Source organism: Apostichopus japonicus, chromosome 8 (genome assembly GCF_037975245.1).
Source record: "Apostichopus japonicus isolate 1M-3 chromosome 8, ASM3797524v1, whole genome shotgun sequence".
Classification (NCBI taxonomy): domain Eukaryota; kingdom Metazoa; phylum Echinodermata; class Holothuroidea; order Aspidochirotida; family Stichopodidae; genus Apostichopus; species Apostichopus japonicus.
The window spans coordinates 7419355-7440012 of NC_092568.1; the positions used below are offsets into that span (position 1 = coordinate 7419355).

At 35.9% G+C, this 20658-nt stretch overlaps 2 protein-coding genes across 3 annotated transcripts in view; one reads left to right on the forward strand and one right to left on the reverse strand.

Annotated features, from left to right (window-relative positions):
* The window catches only part of LOC139970364 (anaphase-promoting complex subunit 1-like), a 55730-nt gene extending 48084 nt beyond the window's left edge, over positions 1-7646 (reverse strand). For both annotated transcript variants that reach the window (XM_071975998.1, XM_071975997.1), the window contains exons 1-3: positions 7434-7646; positions 5881-6027; positions 879-1040 (exon numbers count right to left, since the gene is read on the reverse strand). In XM_071975998.1, the coding sequence (XP_071832099.1) occupies positions 879-1040; positions 5881-6027; positions 7434-7568 (444 nt within the window). In that variant the 5' untranslated portion in view covers positions 7569-7646. The remainder of the gene's footprint in view (positions 1-878; positions 1041-5880; positions 6028-7433) is intronic.
* Positions 7647-10387: 2741 nt separating this feature from the next.
* LOC139972144 (calcineurin subunit B type 2) lies at positions 10388-19255 on the forward strand. Its single transcript, XM_071979113.1, has 6 exons — positions 10388-10661; positions 12290-12329; positions 12946-13122; positions 14104-14163; positions 15116-15300; positions 15902-19255. The coding sequence occupies exons 1-6, from the start codon at positions 10659-10661 to the stop codon at positions 15947-15949; spliced, it is 513 nt and encodes a 170-aa protein (XP_071835214.1). The 5' UTR covers positions 10388-10658; the 3' UTR covers positions 15950-19255.
* Positions 19256-20658: the final 1403 nt, after the last annotated feature.

Here is a 20658-nt window from a genome sequence, read left to right on the forward strand (position 1 = left end):
CAAGGCTCAAACTCACAACTTTCCAGAATTTTCAAACACCTCTCATGGGATTTTTCTGATAACAAGCATTTCAGTTGTAACTCTATTTTTTATAGCTTTTTATGAAACTAAGCAGTCACATGCATGTGGGAAAAGGCAAAGAGATGATGTTTCCCATTGGGTTGCAAAATCATGTAATATTATTTAGCTACGAATCTATTTTACTAGTTTGGAAGACCATGATTGCTCGTGAATGATCCAACCCACAATGTCCCAGATGTCATTTTCATTGCTACTAATGGTAATGCTCATTCACTGTGATCATAGCACTGGCATTCCTTGAGAATAAAATTGTTGGTGAGTGAGAAAAAAAACAACAACTGGAGATTGCCTTCAGTATATTTTGATCAATGACAATCAAGCCAAGGACAAAATTATATTGATGGCATCAAGATATTAGACAAGGACGAATCTACTGGATAAATTACTTAAAAGAATCCAAAAGTTGCATTTTGCATTGAAGTGCCACGAACAGGTATTTACCATAATTTACAGTGTTCAAGGAATGCCTAAGGTAATAATAGAGATGTTGTGTCTACATCAGGCAGAAATCATTGCAAATCAAAAGACAAATAAATACAACATTTTTGTTACAAATGTGGGATACAAAATTTTCTGAGCTGACATTGATCAGGGAATGCAAGTTGCCAATTCATACGTAGGTAAATGCCCATTACTAGTAACCACACCATTCTCTGAGTTAGATTAAGGAGTACCATGATGTTAATATAACATGGCTAAGTTAAATGGAACAATGCAACTTTACATCCGAATACAAAGTACGAATGTAAGATAGCTATAACCCTTGTCCACCTGCTTCGGAAGTCACATTAATGTACCTGCAGTATCGGATGTTCAGTTGTTATCGTCTTCTGTAGTCTACTTGCTGTGGCACTGTGTCCCCTGCTCCAGATGACCGTCCGGTCTTTATAATACAGCTCTTCTTCGTGGTTTGAACCGTCACTTCTGACTCCTGAAGTTTTTCTTACCGACCAATGTTCCTGTCGACAGAATGTGAACAAGATGAATTTTTTCACTAGACATCTAACCAAGGAAAGTATTGTAGTACTGTATGATAATATAGATAATAACATTTGAGAAATATGTTTGAAAGGATGGAAAGAGAAACCAAGATATTTGTTAAGATTGAATGAAGCACACACATATTGTTTGGGCATGACAATATGCTTCATCTGGAATCATTGAGCAAAAATGGTTTACTAATTGTTGAAAACATACAGAAGGAACTTGTGAAAGTCATCAATGGAATTGTTTGAAGCTATCAATAGACTTGGTATCATGTCATGAAACCTCCCTAAAGAAAGATTAAGACGTACCCAAAAGTACATCATATAATCAAGACTAAACAAAGATTTGAAAAGATATTCTCAACTTGTTTGTGGGGCAAGTTGCACATCTTTAATAAATGACACTGTTAGTCTGTTGTGCCTTAAACCAGAACAAAAAAACCAAGTATGAAGTTTATCCAAGCTGTTTTTTCTATTCTGTGATTACAAGGTGTTCAGACTTTGAACACTTTTGATTCAATGACCTTTGACCTCCACCAAAAAAAACCTTTTTTGCACTCAATAAGTATGAAGTTTTATCCAGTTTATTCCTTTTGTGTATACAAACCAAAGTTACACATACACACACACATATGCCAACACCTCAACCAGATTCCTTTTGCCTTTGGAAAGGAATAAACAAGAGCATCAATGATGCAGTATCTCAATACTGGAAGTTTTAATTTTGATTCCTAATTTCAAATCTTTGCTCTGTCTCTACAATTATCAATATCAATCATGGTACAACAAATATATAACTTGCATTTTTGCTACTTTGCCACGAATAGTCTCTGCAGGTTACACTTTATCCTGCTAGTCTTGCCTTTAGCGCTTATTGCCTGTTAGTCGAAAGAACGACGTTGCAAGGTTTAGTAATGTCATAGAATATTTAAGAACTTGTTTTTCATGTGGTATCCTTCATCTTAGGTCAGTCTCTGTTGGACTTTTTGGTCATATAGTTTGATGTCAATGACAACAGCCAAATTAGAAGAGGCGAACAACTCGACCATATTCTTGATGCCTGCCTTGAGAGCTAGGCCTATTGACCTACTGTATGTTAATGTAGACTGTAGTGGTGACTACCATCAAAACTGTGTCCACTTCTAGATATCAAAACAACCCACGTTTTTCCATCTCAATTTTTCGGACATGAAGATTTCATGGATTTATGACTTGGAAAAAATAATGTAAAAGAAGATTACAAGTTTTTATATGCAAGTGATGGGTGGCCTCCTCTTCCCCTAATAGCCACCTCAGTTCCTCTCCATTTTGTTATTTTATTTTAATTCTTTATACATTTGATGTCAAACATTACAGGTTCAAAAGAAAGCTAAACATACTTCTTATAACCTTATACATCTTAGGCCTATATCCTTATAAATAAAACATAACCTTATACAATTTTTATTGTCTTATCAAAGTTGTGATGCTATGGCCGGCTCCTCTTTTATACGTACCCATCAAACAAACTTACCCTGGTCCTTCCTAGGAAAAGCTGTCTGAACACCAGTACAATGCTAATGTGGCTATCACTGAAAGCCTAATAGGCCTAGTGGCCTATATATATATATATATTTTTTTTAAATTGCACTAGGCCTACAGTAAATAGCCTTCAGAAATACAAGAATGTGTATACGTAATTATACAAAATACATGAAGGGCAATCAAACAAACTTATCATGGCCCTTGCTCTGAAAAGCTACCTGAACACCATTACAGTGTTCAACCGATTATGCATAACAGAAAATACCGATTACTGATTATTTTTTCATAATCGTACCGATTCCGATTATTTGAAAATGAGAAAATATCCCGTTTATACGAAATCGGCAATAAAGTTTGACAGAAACAATTATTGTTGTGATTTTCCCCAGTTTCCTTTTGCTTCGTTGTTATACAAGGCTCTAAGGTACCATTTTGTATGTACCAAATTACCTCTGGAGTTTCTCGGAAAGAAATTTTTTTTTTTTTAAATTTCCAAAATACGGAGATATGACATCCTACCTAGTCAGCACTGTGCTAAGCGAATGGCCTAACCACCTCGACGTAAATGTCACCTGTTAATGGCTTGAAATGGGCTACGAATAGTTACTCAAAATATCCATCTCAAAAAGTATCTCAGACAAACCATCCATCTGCAATCTTTACCAAAGTGTAAATTTTAATGACATATTGCCTTCATTCCGACAATATTTTGTACTTATTTTCAGTATTATACCGTTTATGAACAAATAGAAATGTTACGAACTTGAAGTTAAACATACCTATTCGTTACCTATATAACTCCATTCAGGTTCAATTAGAATGTGTAAGCTTAGGCCAATCAAACTGAAAAGCAAATTGTACCATCGTAACTTGTTTAAAATTACTCTAAAATGTAATACCAGATTGATGTAAAGAAATAATAACAACTAGAAACTACTCCAATATAAAATATAACATTCCCTCTATAAGACATATCACTTACATTACCTTCCAAACAAATGCCGATTTCCAGCAAATTGAAAGTTGTAAACTAAGCTACGCAATTTTTTTTTTTTTTTTTTTGCAAACCGATGGTTAGGCTACATTTCCCATTGACTTAGTGTGGTTGTTAGGCTAACATGTGGTCGAAGATTGCAGTTTCCGTGGATATTTTTAGTTTTTATTTGCGACACAACTAGAGCGAATAAACAGATGTCAAGTTTAGATTTCCATGCAGTTGATTTAGTGTGAAGTAAGGCTACTATGTGGTCGGAGATTTGTGAGGATTTTAGGTTATTTTCGCTGGTACTGCAGGCCGTAATTTACCACGGGAAGTTCCCGGTGATTGTGCGCGACCCTCTCGCACTGCTTCAAATTTTGATGCGGGGTGAGAAAACTGCGCGATTCGCGATGCAACTGCAATTCCTAGCTAAAGCAAACGCATGTCACAATTAATTTTACACAGGCACCTGATATAAAGAGGGCGATTTTTTTATATTTCATTTTTCTTTTTCGCACTCGTAATTGTGCTTTAGGACGGCTTTTTAGCACTTGCGAGGGCGAATCGCCCGTTGCCCCCGCTTATTTCCTACCCTGTCCAGCACATTCCTGAATTCGCGAAATTGCTATTGCTGCTATGCTTACTGTGCCAAGAAATATGCAGCCAATAACCACGAAGGAAGCAAAATCGGCGACCCTGGCAGCCTAATTTGATGAAAGTATACACTGTGAAAGACGTATAGGGGGTGCCTTTTTTTAATATTTCGTAGTAAAAGAACAAACCTAATTCATCAGTTGATATTTTCAACTTCCATATGTTTTTGAATAATGATATTTTCACCTTCCATATGTTTTTGAATAATCGGTATGACATAACTGGTATTCCACGTAATTTTTACCGATACCGATTATGTACCGATTATGCAATATTCGTACCGATTCCGATTCCGATTAGGTTAATCGGTTGAACACTACACCAGTACTATCCTTAAATGGATGTTACGTAGAATTCAGCAGTACAGAATGTAATTAGCATGCAATACACTAACACCTCGCGTACCTAACTACAGAACAGAAAATTGTTCGCGAGGGTAGCCATTTTCGTATATCTAACATGTAGCTGTTATGAGTCATAGCCAATCTGCTACAAAACAGACTTGGGGGCGGGGCTTAATCATCAAAAACGGACCTTTTTACTAAAAGTAGGGGCGGCAGCTCAGTGTTGTTTTAAGAAAGAAAAATCACTTAAACATCAAATAAAGCAAATAAAAGCCATTAAATGTCATATACATGTAGTAAAATTCTTATTAATACCTACCTGTAAACAACAAATGGAAGTTCAAAATTTTAATAAAATATATAATACATAGGACCCTATCTTAGACGATACCACTGTTGAAAGACAGTTCTATTCTATTCTCCTTCATAAAACATAAGTTTTGGAGCGTGTGCAAAACAGGTCTGACAAAGTGTGTTTTCAGTCCAAATTGGCCCGATTTGGACATAAATCGGTGAAAAAGTCACAGAATGAGATACAATTCTAGAATAAAAAATAGTAACTTTTGTTGGTCTATATGATATATTCTTGCTCTGGAAATTCCAGAGAAAAAGAACTTTGTTTGAAGACGCTGAAAAATTTTTAAGAGAAGAGAAAGTCCCACTTACTGTTACAATATCTCTATACATGTAATGTATTGAGATAAAAACAGACATTTATTGCATTGGAATTTCAACTGCATTCGTTAACTTCCCTGGGAAATGTAACATTGTAAATGAATGAATAAATTAAGGGATCTATTGACTTCAACTATTCATAGTTTTTGTAGACTATCAATATCCCAATCAACCCATTTATGATATGGAAATTTCAACTTAATCAGGCAAACACTCAGACAATGGAATAGAAAGTGACTTGAGCTTTTTCATTAAACTTTCATTCGGGAATTCACAATAATCAGAAACAGCTTGTGCTTTGTTGTCCTGTTCACAGGATGTGAATTATAAACCAGTTTCTGTACTTCTGATACCACATTATATACCAAGGAAAGAAGACAACAACTTTACCAAATTTAATTTTTTGGAAAAATTCATGAGATTTTATATACCTTGAGAATCAGAGAGGTTTAGTAGATCCATAAAGGTCATCGAACATTTTAGCATGTTCAAAAACTTAAAAGACTGTTCAAATTATTCAAGTGGCGATTCAGACTCTTCAAATATGATTTAATTAGCTAATGACAATCATTTCACATATATCAGGGTAGGTGAGATGAGGGGGGGGGGGGTACACTGATAATCTTTTAACACTTACCTCTGTTAGGCAATGTCTTTGATGAGTTGTAGATGCATTGTCCCTGCAGTAGTTGTTTCCACTGAACAGATGTTTCCCAGGATGCTGGTTGTAGGTACTGCGACCGAGAGGAATGAATTCCTCAGGACTTGAAGCTGCAATCATGTCCTACATGGCAATAATCCAACAAAATTGGAAATTGTTAGATTTCAAAAGTCTGTACAAACAATGTAACTAACTTTGGCATACAACTTTTATGCACCTTTCATGATTACAGTTGCAATGACAATGGTTAGGACAAACACAGCTCTGAACACCTTGTGGCGTGCAACTACTAAGGAAAGTCTTATCACTTACCAATCAGTGAGAGTTAGTTTGAAGGCCTCTCAAAATATTCCACCTATCATACAGATTCAATCTCGCAAGAACTATTTATCCTTTCTGCTGTTGGGTTGTTTGTTTTAGGTGTGATGGGAAAGCTCTTTCGAGATAAGTATTTCTCTTGCTATTACATTCCGACCCAATCTACTTCCTCTTTGCACAATTTTCTAACAATCATGACACTGTCCACCAGTCCACATCTCAGATCATATAAACCTGCTGGATTTATTATTGCAAACTGCTGCCCATTATTAGGGTTTGATTCCACTTCTGTTTTGCATAGGTTTTTTTTAAATGTTCTTATTTCCCCAGATGTACTCCCTCAAAATTTCACACCTTTAAACCTGATTCTTTCAAAAATCAGACCACACCAGCCCAGCACACATACAAGACAAAGGGTCACATCAATTAGTGTACATCACGTCTACCACGAGTCAATGTCATTTAATTCTCCCTTGCACAGGCTGCAGTATTCAATTTGTAGAGGTTACCATGATGAGAAAGAAGTACTACTCCATGCCACCCTCCCACCCCCATTATCAAAATATGAGAACATACTGTACCATGTTATTCATCCCCACATATATTAATATTTTGGGAGAGCCTGCTTGTTATTCATCTGGCTACGTACCAGGTGAATAACATGACCAACATTAGGCCTAGGCAACATTTAACATTTCTTTTTCATACTGAATCAGGACAAATTGGATTTCAATACTGACAGCTGCAAGTACTGGGTCTAATGTATTACAATTTACATAGAAATTTTAACATACATCATTTGTTGTGTTGCTTCCGGTAGAACAATGTGAGAATTCTTTGAACGACTATCTGTTATTGTCTGATGGCATTGAATCTCTGTTGCACAGCACTTCCATCACCAAGTGTAAATATTGTATAATCTGCACCCTGATTGGTTAATTAACTGCAGGACTAATAGTGACTAAGTGGAATCATACATTCACGTTCATCGTGGAATCATACATTCACGTTCATCCGGCTAAAAAGTGAATAGCCTTGACGTTAAGTTTCAGAAACGAGATTTTCGTGGAAGTGCTCCCTACCGTAACATGTACAGTAAATACAGTACATAAAGTAACGGAGCCTAATGTTACTTACTACTACTAGGCCTGATCAAGATAGTTTCATGTCATACTCATAGGCTAAGAAAAAGAAAACACGGGGAACTTTACCAACTCTTCGCTTTTTCCCTCCAACTTCAGAGTATCTGAAATGTCAAATCCAAAGACGTGAGGTGTACTCGTTGGCGGCTGACCACATTTTCCCCTACTTTTTATGGGTTCGAAATTTTCGCGCTGTTCGGTCATTCGGCATGTTTTGATGGCTAATGGTGGCGCACCTGTGAAAGGTCATCAGCGGCACCTTTGATGAAGAATATTATTTGAGCGACATTCTATATTATACGTATTGTAATATTGTGACGAGCCCGGCTCCTCCGATAGTAAAACTATATCGGGACTCGCGATAGAAAGGTACTGGGATATCTTGATGCCGTATTTATGCTTCTTCAGGAGATGTCAGAACGGGCGAAAACAATGAGTTCACAGAAAAACAATTTGACAAGATCGGATTTGATTAATGATTCGGTATAATTTCTTCTCTGTCGATTCTCTTTACAAATAAAACTAAATTACAATGATTTGACTTGACTTGACTTGACTTGACTCCGTCAATTAAACAATTAGGAGTGATGAAATAGTAACGAAGCAATGACGAACTGATCACGGAGCGCTGACGGAGTGATAAATTTGCTGATCAAGTGATAAACTTTCGGCCTCCTTTTTCTTATATACCATACTTCTACAAAATCCCTCTGCGCACAATCAGTAGGCAGCCAATAAACTGACCATCCTGTATTAACTTAATGATATAAAAATAAGTGCACTGGCACTGATCTGCCCTGATTGGTTGGGAGTTTGGAAGTCCATCCCCTTTCTATGGAAACTTCCATACCACGTGAGAGAACCTTCTCGAATGTTCCACAGACATAATGGAATCTATTTTGGGAAAAAGGCCCTGTACCAAGATTCAATAAGATAGTTAAAACTTCTCGTGGGAAAACTGAATCCATGACCTAGATAAATACATAAGAGGCCCATAAGGTGTCTCGATGGAGTGTTTCGGTAACATCAAAGAGATGGTATTACTATTTCATAACAGTATCACTTGCTGTGGGTTATTAATTGGGGGACATGTTAAAATAACAAAGAAACTTCTAAAGAAGACATTTCGACTTTAGGACTCTAAATTTTGATTTCAAGAAGTTCAAAGACTCAAAGTTCCACCTTAACATCTAAATTTCGACTGCAAACCCGGAAAGTGTCAATTTCACATTTTTCAAGTTTTCCTTTATATATTACAATATGTCCGGACTTATGGAAAGCCATTTTAATATTTAATCGGGAATTTTAGATATCTTAAATTGTCTCTTATTTTAGATAACTAAAATTCTATTTCAGATATCTTAAATTAAATTCGAGATATCTGAAGATTTCTATCAGACATCTGAAATTGAATTCGAAATATCGAAAATAGATTTCGAGATATCTGAAATTCTAATTCAGATATCTGAAATTGAATTCGATATATCTAAAATTGAATTCGAGATATCTGAAATTCTACTTCAGATATCTGAAATTAAATTTAAGATATCTAAACTTGAATTCCAGATATCTGAAAATGAATTTCAGATATCTGAAATTCTAATTTGAGATATCTGAAATTCTAATTCGAGATATCTGAAATTGAATTCGAGGTATCTGAAATTGAATTCGAGATATCTGGAATGCATATGCAGAAGTTCGTAAAAGGGCACGAAAACTATAGAAGAGTGACAGTACAAAAGGTACATGGGGTTGCCATCGTTGCGTCGACGTATGGGTGGGATTGAATCTAGCTTGCTTGCTGAAATTGAATTTCAGATATCTGAAATTGAATTCGAGATAAATATAATTTCAGATATCTCGAATTGAATTTCAGATATCTGAAATAGAATTGCAGATATATGAAATAGAACTTCAGATATCTCGAATTTAACTACTATAAGTATATAGTTGGTGCGGTTTGGGCTGGGTTCCCGCCAAATAGTGCACTTCCGATGCATAGGCCGAGCCTCGTGCTGGTTGCTGATCAAGAACTTTCAAGAAGGGACGTGCCGCATTGTAAGGTGTCATTGAAGCGTCTCCTGTCAGTCTATGAGGGGCGGAGGGGGGGGGGGTGTGGACACGTTCCTTCTCAATGAAAAATATACGCCAAATGGTGCATTCTGAGGCATATTTATGATAAATTAGGTCCATACTAGTAGCAATATAAGTGAGATTGTGCTAATAAAGAATTTTTGTGTCCGAGTATATGATCCATAGGCGTAGGAGGCGGGGGGGGAGCTGGGTGGGGCTGCAGCCCCCAACCAAAATTTTTGGTGAAAATTCGGGCAATATGCTGAGAATTTTTCGGGCACCTACTGATAGAATAATAATTTTCAATGTGTTTTTCAATGGTAAAATTGATATTATTATTATCATTATTATTTTAACGACTTAATTGCCCAATAATTCTAACCAATATGGAAGGGTAATAACACGGAAAATATAACCCAAATTTTCTTAATGTGCATATAGGCATTCACACACATTAAGATGTTGAACGCGCGCGAAGCGCGCGGAAAATTTTAGTTATATTTTTCGGGCAAGTCGTTACAGCCCCCCCCCCCCCCCCCCAATCAAATTAGGCTCCTACTCCTATTTGGAGATCATAGGCCTATGTGGTTGTTTATACATATCCATATCCAACTCTATGGAACAGATATATACTTTGGCCAAAACTTCCTGAAGAAATATTTCGCCAAATTTTCATTCGATTAAACCAGACGAATTTAGTCTTCCGAAAAGGACTTCCTTCAGTTGATTAAGTATCACTTCTTTGGATATTACAGGTGTTTCAAGACCAAAGAAGAACTCCCTATTCAAAGCTAAAAACGCAGCTAGTTACGCACGTTTAAAACGAATTTTAAAGGTCATGCAGTATCGGATGTACAATGATCATTGCGCTCAACACCTAAGTCGACGCGCATATTTCCTGCTTTTCTCATACGTTTACCAGAGTAGTCTAGTCTATACACTAGAATCGTACCGTACCCAATGTAGTAAGTACTCTGTTAGCACTAAACCTTGTTACCTTTGCCCAATAGGGAAATGCTTCAATGGATCAAATTTGACAGGAGTACCACACTAAAACTGTACATGTCTATATGTGGGTGTTTGTGTTGGTAGGCAACTGAATTGTACAGCTCAACTGATCTTGTTTCATTTCATTGTTGGTCGCTGTTTGACTGGAAAGAAGCAGCTTGCAAGAACGAACATTTTCACTTTCACTGTTGGTTGACTCTCATCGTCGTCAATATGGTGAGTTCGATGAGAAAATCAGCTCAGATAGTAGTAGGCAGCTGCGTTGACAGCCTGCGCTAAGGACCTAGTACAAGTAGTAGGCTAAGCCCACATAACAGTAAGCATAGGCTACGTAATACCTATTGCATATAGCCAAGTAGGATTACCATAGGATTAAGTTAGCTCTAGTATTAGACCCTACCCTAAGCTAATTCCTGTAGTTCTTACTCTGATTTAAAAACTTAGAAGAACTGATGCAATTATATCAGGCCGTATTAATATAATAGAGAGACCCTGTTGCCCTCATATTCCATTTCCCGCAGAAGTAGGCCTAGGCTAACGTTAGGCTAGTTGAATGGATGTATACACTGAATATTTCAAAGAATCTAGCCCAAGGGAAGTCAAATATTATTCCTAAGTGGATATTCTGCAGTGGGGCAATCTAAGTCTAATCTAAGTTAATGTCATTCTAAATTGGATGCTTGGTTGCTGAGTGGGAGAACCTAAGCCCAAGATTATTTAAAAGGACTCAACATTATGCTTTTGTATCTTTTCATTCAATCTTTAAGGACTGCACAATTTCAATTACATGCAAACTAGAAGTAACCAAATGGTTCTACTAAACTACCTACAGTAGCCATTTATCTGTCAGGAATTTGGAGAATCCAGTGTTCAAATTCCCAAAAGCTCATTATGGATGTTGGTGTAGGCCCCCCCCCCCTCCCTCCCTATATATGTTAGTTTCATTATCAGGCCTTAAGTTTCAAAATTTTAGCCACTTACAACATGCCATTGCAAAATAACCTACTGGGTAAACTAAATTTCCACTTTTTTTCCAATTTTGTGTGAATTAGTACCTGTACAAAATCAACTTTGATTTTGCACTGGCTGAAATATGCCAGCCAGTTCTTTCTTTTTCTACAAACATTCAAATCCACTGTCATTTAGCCAGTAAAGAACCTGAATTTCGACATCTGACTGAGTGATGCCGTTGTTTAACACTTAACCATTAAACAAACAGATGTACAGTACCGTTTATTGTGTACTGGAATCATGTTTTCGTTAGCCTGTCGTCTAGAATTGGTAAGAATTTGTGGAGAGCCTGTTCTGTAATATAATTCTGCACAACACTAGCCAGGTTGCTTTCTAACAAAATCACTGTGTGAGAAACAAACCTCTGCAATAGGGTTTACTGTAAGTTATCCATGCTTAATTAACACACAGTAGTGTGGATCACTGATCAGTGATGTATTGTTGCAGTGCTGTGTTCCAATTGTATGAAAAGCATTGTTGAACACTTGAGTCAAATATATAGCTCCCATACCTTTTATTTTCATCAATGGACAGTTAACTATTAATTAAAATTTTTTACCTGCTATTTGAACGAACGAAAATGAAATAGTTTGGCATCATTGTGTCAAAATTGTGTACAAAGATGAATTCTTGGAAGCTTCTCGTCTGACTGACCATTCAACATCAGTCAGGACTGCTAATTAGTACTGTATACAGTATGAGTATTTGAAACAATTTATAGCAGGTATTCATTGCACTTCGTTGCATTTTGCCAGTCAATGCAAAAGTAGACTGGATACGATATTTGGTAGACATCAAAGTTGAAAATTAACTCTCCCTTTATTTTTACACAGGGAAATGAAGCATCCCTTCCCATGGAAATGTGTTCCAATTGTAAGTAGTATTTTTTGCTTTTACAGTTGTACATTAAAGTCAATCATGAATTTCTTTTTATTGTGATCGAGATATGCATATTCCTTGTTTTGTGAAATTATCAGCACAAAGGACAGCAAATTTGGTATCCCCAGGAAGGTCTCCTTAAGTGATTGGGAGTGGGGTGGGTGCTGGAGGGAGGGCACAGAATGTTTCCTATCATATCTTTTCTTTCTTTCTGCAAGTAAGGAGAGGTGAGGTGGAAGGGTCCGGCAGGTGTAGAGCGGGCTGTTTGCACAGATTAACTTCAGGGACACTTCACAAGGTTTCCATCCATGCTGTGGGTTATTTTATGCCCTGCATGTTCCCCTGTCTTTTTGTTTAAATAGAAACTATCACTATTGAATTTTCAAACTTGTTTGCTGTGCATAGCTCCTTTCAAGTAAAATCTCAGATATTTTTTGGGACCAAGTATTACAAACAAGTTAATGCCATTATGAATTCTATTTTATTAGCCTTAAATAAAGCAATAGGACCAATTAAGGACTACTATAAAATATTACAAGAGTAATTTTCCTCTCAACTTTTTCCTAATCATTTCCAGTCGTTTCACGTATCCTTTGTTTTTGCTTCCTAGTTGACGCGGATGAGATCCGTCGTTTGGGGAAACGGTTTAAGAAGTTGGATCTAGATAACTCAGGGGCTTTAAGTGTAGATGAATTCATGTCATTACCAGAGTTACAGCAGAATCCATTAGTACAGAGAGTAATTGATATCTTTGATGAAGATGGAAATGGAGAAGTTGACTTTAAAGGTAAAAATGTCAGCTATTTATAAAAGGGAAAGAAAAGAAGGGGGAGGGGGGGGGGAGAGAAAAGGAAAGAAAATGATGTCATGGTAAATGAAGTGAAATAAAACACAATTTGCACTGTACTGTATTTATAATTCAAATGTATTTATGATTATTAAAACAAAACTCACCATTGAAGACAGATAAACAACTCAAAGGAGGTGCATATGAATTGTTTGGTGTATTAATGTTGCTTTTTGTGGCAGATGCAATTGTCTTGGTTGTTTTCCATTGGCGGTTTACATAATAATAGGTATTGTCAAAGGCTGCAATGCATCACTGGGATAGCTCTGTTGTTGCATTTTTCTTTTTCCACAGAATTATCATTGGAAATTGGAGTATGAGCCCATAATTATTTGTATAATTGTTGTTCTGTAGGCAAGAAATTATCTTTGAAATGCTGTGGCCGGAAAAAAACAATTTTTGTCGGTGCATTTATAACTATGCGATGTGACTCTTAAAAACAGGAAGGTATAAGACGTGCACAAAAATCACGGGTTCACAGCGCACTGGAAATTATCAAAGTAGAGTGGAGCTGGATTTCATCTGTGAAAGCCTTGTTTTTGATATGAAACTTAAATAATACAGTATCTTTCAGTCAAGTTGTGTAGTATTTATGAATAACTCTGGATCAACACTAGTAAATTAGTTTGGAGTAATTAAGGAATTACTTTGGAGTAATTAAGGAATTTGTATGAAGTAATTAAGGAATTAGTATGACATAGAGTAGTAAAGTTCTATGCAAGAATTGGCTATGCTGTAGATACAAGAACCTTAGTAGTATAAAGGGATTTTTTTTTAATAATTGAAGCCTCAAGACTGATCTGCAAAATTATAATCACTATTTGTATGCCCTGTAGACCAGTTTTGATCCATTGACCTACAGATATGTAGTGTTTGTGCTTCACATTCCATTTTTTCCCCATTCTATTTTCTTTCTGTTAGAGTTCATCCAGGGAGTCTCACAGTTCAGTGTAAAAGGTGACAAGGAATCAAAATTAAAGTGTAAGTACCAGATTTCTTATGAGTACATGTCAGTTGACTTGTTAAGTCGTAACTTAAAGGTAAATTAAACTAAATGCACAATAATGTACAGTAATGTACAATAATGTACAATTTGCTCTTGCTGTCCGATTCCTTCAAAGTGGACAATTGTATAACTAACAATATTCAGATTGATTGTTAACATGATACAAAATTGATAAAATTGTACCACTCAACATAGAAAGCCAGAGATAAAGAAAGGAACATATAATAACTTGTGCAACAGTTTGATTTCAAATCTGTCAGAAATTTTTCTGTAAAATTGTACCAGTGTATATATGGTCATCCTTTATTTGGATTTTGATAGCAGAAATGAACTTTAAAATGACCACAATATTTTGCTTTACAAGGATTCAAACTTGGTGATGTGACAGTATCCCTACGGAGCCCCTGCCCCCACCCCCCACCATCCTTCCCTTGTAGGCTTAGACAGGTCTCTGCTCCTCTCATTTTTCACAAAACTGGGTCAGATTCTTGGAAGACAAAATGTAAGTGAATGTTGACTTGTAAGGTACTAAGGTCAATGGTTCTTGAATGTTTACATAAACTCATTTGCCAGATATTTTACATATATATCATGTTTTGTGTTGATTTTGGTAAAAATCTTTAATATCAATGGAAAAATGGCAATTTAACGAAACACAGTACCTAAACCATGTAGTATTGTATTGACTTACTGAGCCTACTGTAGGTGAGACGTTAATGCAGGCTTAAGTACTTGTTTGACAATCCCATAATAATAAAACACTACATTCATTATGTATACCATATTTTGCACTGTTGTTTGCTGATATTGTGTTTTTTTTTTTTTTTTTCAAATACAGAAACGTTTCCTCTTGGTAGCAGATTTTTGCCATTCACTGTCAAAATGTCACAAATGTTTTTCTCATAAATGTTACCTTTTCTGTTGTAGTTGCATTTAAAATCTACGATATGGACAAAGATGGCTTCATCTCCAATGGAGAACTCTTCCAAGTGTTGAAAATGATGGTTGGTTCCAACCTCAAAGACTCCCAACTGCAGCAAATTGTCGACAAAACAATATTCAACGCCGATAAAGACGGCGACGGTAAAATCTCATACGAAGAATTCTGTACGGTGAGTGACTGCAGTTTGTGACGACTTGCCGTAAAAACTGTATTAAATCGTTCTTATCATCTTGCGCCAGTATACCCAGTGGGATTATTATGATCCCAGTGGGATTATCAAGTCTCAATTTTGTTGTTGTTTGCCTCTTTGTATCAGTTATGCAATGAAGGCTTAAGTTACTTTGTTGGTAATCCTCAGCATGAATCCTGTAATGAAGCTGATTAATTGTCTTTTGATATTCCATGTCTTATAATTCTTATCCTTCCGTAAGTCTACAGTATGTGTTGTTTAGTACATTTGTGATCGAGTGTGCTTGGTTATTGCTACATTTGGTGACACAATGTGTATTTATACATATATATGGTAGTGTAATTCCACTACAACTGTGAATCCATCTCCAAGTTAATAAAGCTGTTACTTTCTTATAGGGAAACAGCTGAGACTTTCATTGTTTTTTAATTGTTACTCATTATTGTGAAAGTAAGAAATGAATATTAAAGTCCACTCATGCAACAAAGAAATATGAAAGTCTAAAGTGAGGAATATTCCATTTCTCTTCCTCTGCCACCCTCCTCAATTTTTTTGTTTTTGTTTCTGCTTTCTTCCATAGGTTGTTGGGAACACAGACATTCACAAGAAGATGGTTGTTGACGTATAACCTTAAACATGCAGTGCATTCCAAGTTTTATGTGTCTTTTCAACCCTGTTCATGTTTACCTTGTATAATATGGTATCTCTTTATGCGACCTTTCTCTTTACAACCTTCTGAATCAGTTGAGTAGTGTACAGTTTATCTGGAGTCTCTCGCTGATATGCCACAGGTGAAAAAGGCTCTGATATGATGTTTGTGCCAACATTAGTTGTCAGGTAATCTCCTTCAGGGTTTTTCATCTTTCTCAGTGTGATATTAGACAATTTACAGCGTGTTTGGATGGGGGATCAGATAAGTGGAGAAAGGAGTACATAAGACTAGCAGTAAAGTTTGCATCCATAAATATGTTAGGAAATTTATGCCTAATGCCTCACAGGTGAAACAGCCTGAAAGCATTAAACACAAATTTCTCAACAATAGATGTTACTTAATGCAGGCATTGTCCACTAATCCCTCACCATGACTTGTTGGTGTTCAGATTAATGGCTTACCAAAAAAATCCCTTTTATTTTGATTTTCTGGATTTTTCATGACAGGTTAGATATCATGATTTAACATGTTATACTTTACATGAACGAATCTAGAGAGGCCATGTTCTAAACTCCCAACTGGCATTCATAATTTTGTAGCGAGAGGTCACTCGTTTAACTATTCTACACTTGCAGTGTAAAAGACTGAACTATGGTTAACCAATATCAGGACCCAGAGACCAATATCACTCTGGGTTGCCAAGAGGCTACATTCCTTTTCAGTAGTGACATCAAAGAACATAAAGAAGTACATTAATGTTCCCAGGAAGTGTCATCAGGATCCATTTTGACATTGTCCTCGTAAACTTGTTCGCAAGTCTTTATCTCAACCATTTCGTGTGAATGTCGAAGCTGGTTCAACCTGATTGATACAGATAAGAATTGTAGTTTTCAATTTTTCCAACCCTGGTGGTAGTCTGTTGTACTCTCAGCCAGGACAAGTTTGGTCAGGTATTATTCATTCAATTTTGAACGTTTCCTGACAGTTCTCTGAAGGTACAGTACGTGATTGAACTGTACTGTAGCAACGAATATTTCTTCAGAAATTAGTCATAACAGGATAAGGGTTATTGAGAGGATTCTTGTTGACACACACACACATACACTGATATTATGATAAGTCTTAGTGTGGAGTGATTAGTAGCTATATTTAGGGGCTGCTGATGTGATGGTTGTAGTGTATCTGACACAAAGATTGTGTGTCATTACATCGATTGGGTCGAGTTACAGGAGGATTAAGACATTTATTGACTCAAGATCTGGATGTTTCCCAGGGAGACCTGTTTGATATGCAGCTGCAACGCTGTAAATAACTACGTACATATATTTACTGTCTGCCAGTTTCTTCATTTCTTATAATATGACAGTCAATGTATATATTTATATCATCATCATCATTATCATCATTAATAATCTGAGTGTTCTTTATATCGCTTTACTACTATCGTCTCATGGTGAATCGTAGCGGTCGGGATGATTTAAATTCATCCCATTTGTCATATAGCACTGAAGAAATGTGTAAAATGCACCTCAAGTATTATAAGAAAACTTGCTGGCAGAATCAGTCTTTTCTCATTGACAGTTCGTTTGTTTGGAAACCATTCAAATCAACAACAAGGAAACAAAACTAAGACAGTAAGGCCCCCCAGAAAAAAAAAGGGTTTTAGAAGCTTTGGAATAAACATTAAATAATTTAAAAGCAAAATGGTATTTCTTAAAAAGGTTTCCAACGTGAAAGCATTTCTTGTGTTTCTAGTCTTTGAATTTGTTGACGAGCCCAACAAACAATGGTATCAAACAAAAGGTGTAATCACTAAACAGGCCACAGCTGTCCATTGTATGAACAGCAAGGTGATTGTTACCCTGAGTGAGCAATTTTTCAATTCAAAAGTGATCAGTTGGATATCACTTATGGAATGAAACTTCCCTTAGTGCACACATTTCTATCCTTTCTTACCCACACTGAAAGTTATATGTCGCCCCGTTCCTCTTCTACTCAACCTTGGAATTTACAAGTTTGCTGTTACTTTTTCTTAATGGATTTTTGTGGTTGTGGGTGATTTTAAAACTGTCTTATCCTGATACTGTTCGGAAAACGTCAAGTGAGCCTAACCATTATCCATAAAATCAAGCAAAGGACTTTTTGATACATTTATACATATTTGCCGTGGATTCTGTTTTGAATGACATTTTTCTAGGTTGATAGTTATTCAATTGAATGTTATATTAGTGAAGTTGGCTTTCTTTTTTGTATTTTTTTTAAAAGTCTTGCCAGATGTTACATAAACTGGCAGGTTATTTCAATGCAATCCCTGTTTAGATGGTTTGGTGTTTGACTTCAGTGGTACAAGGTAGTTTCAATATTTGTGTCTTTGATGTAATTTATTAAAGAAACTACATTTTGCATAACTACCTTAATAATTGCTAAATAATTTTAAAATGTCCAAAATACATGAAAAATTACAACAGGCATGGAACCTTACTCTTGAACAACTGTTTCTGTGATATTCATAGCATTCAGTAAACCTGTGTTTTAAAAATTATTTTAGTGGCATTTCTTTGAAAGAAGCAATGCTTTCTTTTATTGCCTCAACTCATTTCCCCCAGGCCAAAAATTTCACAATTTTCAGCCAATAGCTAAAAATCTTTCAGAGCTTGAAAAATATACTGGCTGAAATCAAGTTCACTCTGTCAGCAGTATCGCCACAAATGTGCTGTAAAGCCAAGTAATGGACACTGATGTTGAGACTTCAACAAGTACTTTACTGCCATGACCCTCAGAGCATGTTCCTCTCCGAGACATAAAATTGTCTGGTTGAACCCTCCTTCATGTCGGGGGGAATAACTTGGGAGAGTGGGAACCCTCTTCCGACTACTGTTGTAAACTCAAGCAATTTTTTGGCAAGCTTAATTTTGGGGTAAAACTTGGTGACCTTTACACTAAAAGTATTTTTTTCAAAACAATTTAAGTATTTAATACTCTGGATATTTTGAGTATGTTTTCAATGTGTCAGTCAAGTCAGCTGCTGCTGAATTAAAGTAATGTTCTAGTTATCAGCGATCTTTGGAAATATTCATGACAATTAGTTAATTAGTTAACCCGATGGACAGCGAAAGGAATTTAACAGCAACAATTGCATAATCATAAAGCGGTTAGGTTGTACTAGACGGATGCAGAATCTTTGATGAGGAAATCATTTAAACCAAATAAAATACTTTAAAATCTGCCAAAATCGATTTTCAAGTTTTGGGAATTGAATAATGTAATGTTAGAACAGGGTGTTTACAAAATCTGTTTGTTCTACTAAGGGTGTGGAAATGAATAACGTAACAATTAATACATTAATATCTGGTAATAATAACTAACTCGGAGGGTCTTCAAAATGTAAGATAACCAAGGGGGAAAAAAAGAAGAAAAAAAATGTGTACCAATTTGAGGATAAATTTCAGTGATGTGAATGGTATTAATTTCATCATTCTAAGCTAAGTCATTGGAGGAGGCATAATGAAATCCATTTAATAGTCTCTTCCTTTGATACGTACCTTACAATTAATGTAAGAGAAATTTTCCTTCAGTCTGAAGTTGGATAAAATTCCAGGTACAAGTAGGTAACAGACTACTTACAGCATTGTAATATCAGACTGTTATCTATTGACCCACAACACTGATATGAAATTCTGGCAGTTGAGCAAAAACGAAATGGTTGTATGAGTACAGTAAATGTGTAAATGTTTGTGTATACTGGTTACGCATGTATATAAGTTTAAGTTGTACGTAGAGACATAGCCATAGAAATATTTATCTGTGTGTGGATGTATTGTTATCACTGCTATGTAAATCGTCAAATCCTGCAAGTAAATATCATTCTACCGGGGAAAAAAAAAGGTTAATCTATTACTTCTTCATCACAGCCAGAAGATTTGTTTGTGCTTTCACAGTTAAGAAGGTGGTTACAAACACAGCTAGTAGTAAAATGCATTCAAGAACTCAGTGGATGTCATAGTGCGTCTTCTATTCCTGCCAAGTCTGGTCAATGAAATATGCAGAATTTTGAATGATTTTAAGAGGAAGTCATGTTATCCAAACTACTCAACAGGAATAATATAGATCATGATTTTATGGTGTATTTTGGTACTTTTCACAGGATTATCTTACTATTTTACACATTTTTCGAGTCATAAATTTCCTTCAAAGGTTAATATCCAAAATGCTAACTTTTGATAGCATTTTTCAGTATGAAGCGAAGAATTTGTTTGATTATTGTTATAACTGACAATAGCTTAGGTTATTCCTGCAATGCACCTGCAGCTCTCAAATCTCAATTAACCTAGTGGTACAATTCCAAAGATTGAATAATATCACAAGAAGGAAACAATTTGTTCAAATTTCTTCCAGAATTGGCTGGTACTGAATCTTAAACACCGCATCTATTATTCAAAGTAGATTGTATAGGGAGTGTTAATACTTTCTGTAAAGGGCAAAAGAATTAATTGTTGTAATCCTCAAGGTTGACATTAGTAAAATGATACAGGGAAATATCTGACAAATTGGATAGTCAACCCTTGCGTCAAATATTTAACAAAGGTCCGCGACAGTTAAGTGAAATGCTTTTATGTCATTCCATTATGCATAACAAAGATCATGGGCAGACCTTTAGCAACGAAAGAAACATCCTCGTGACCATT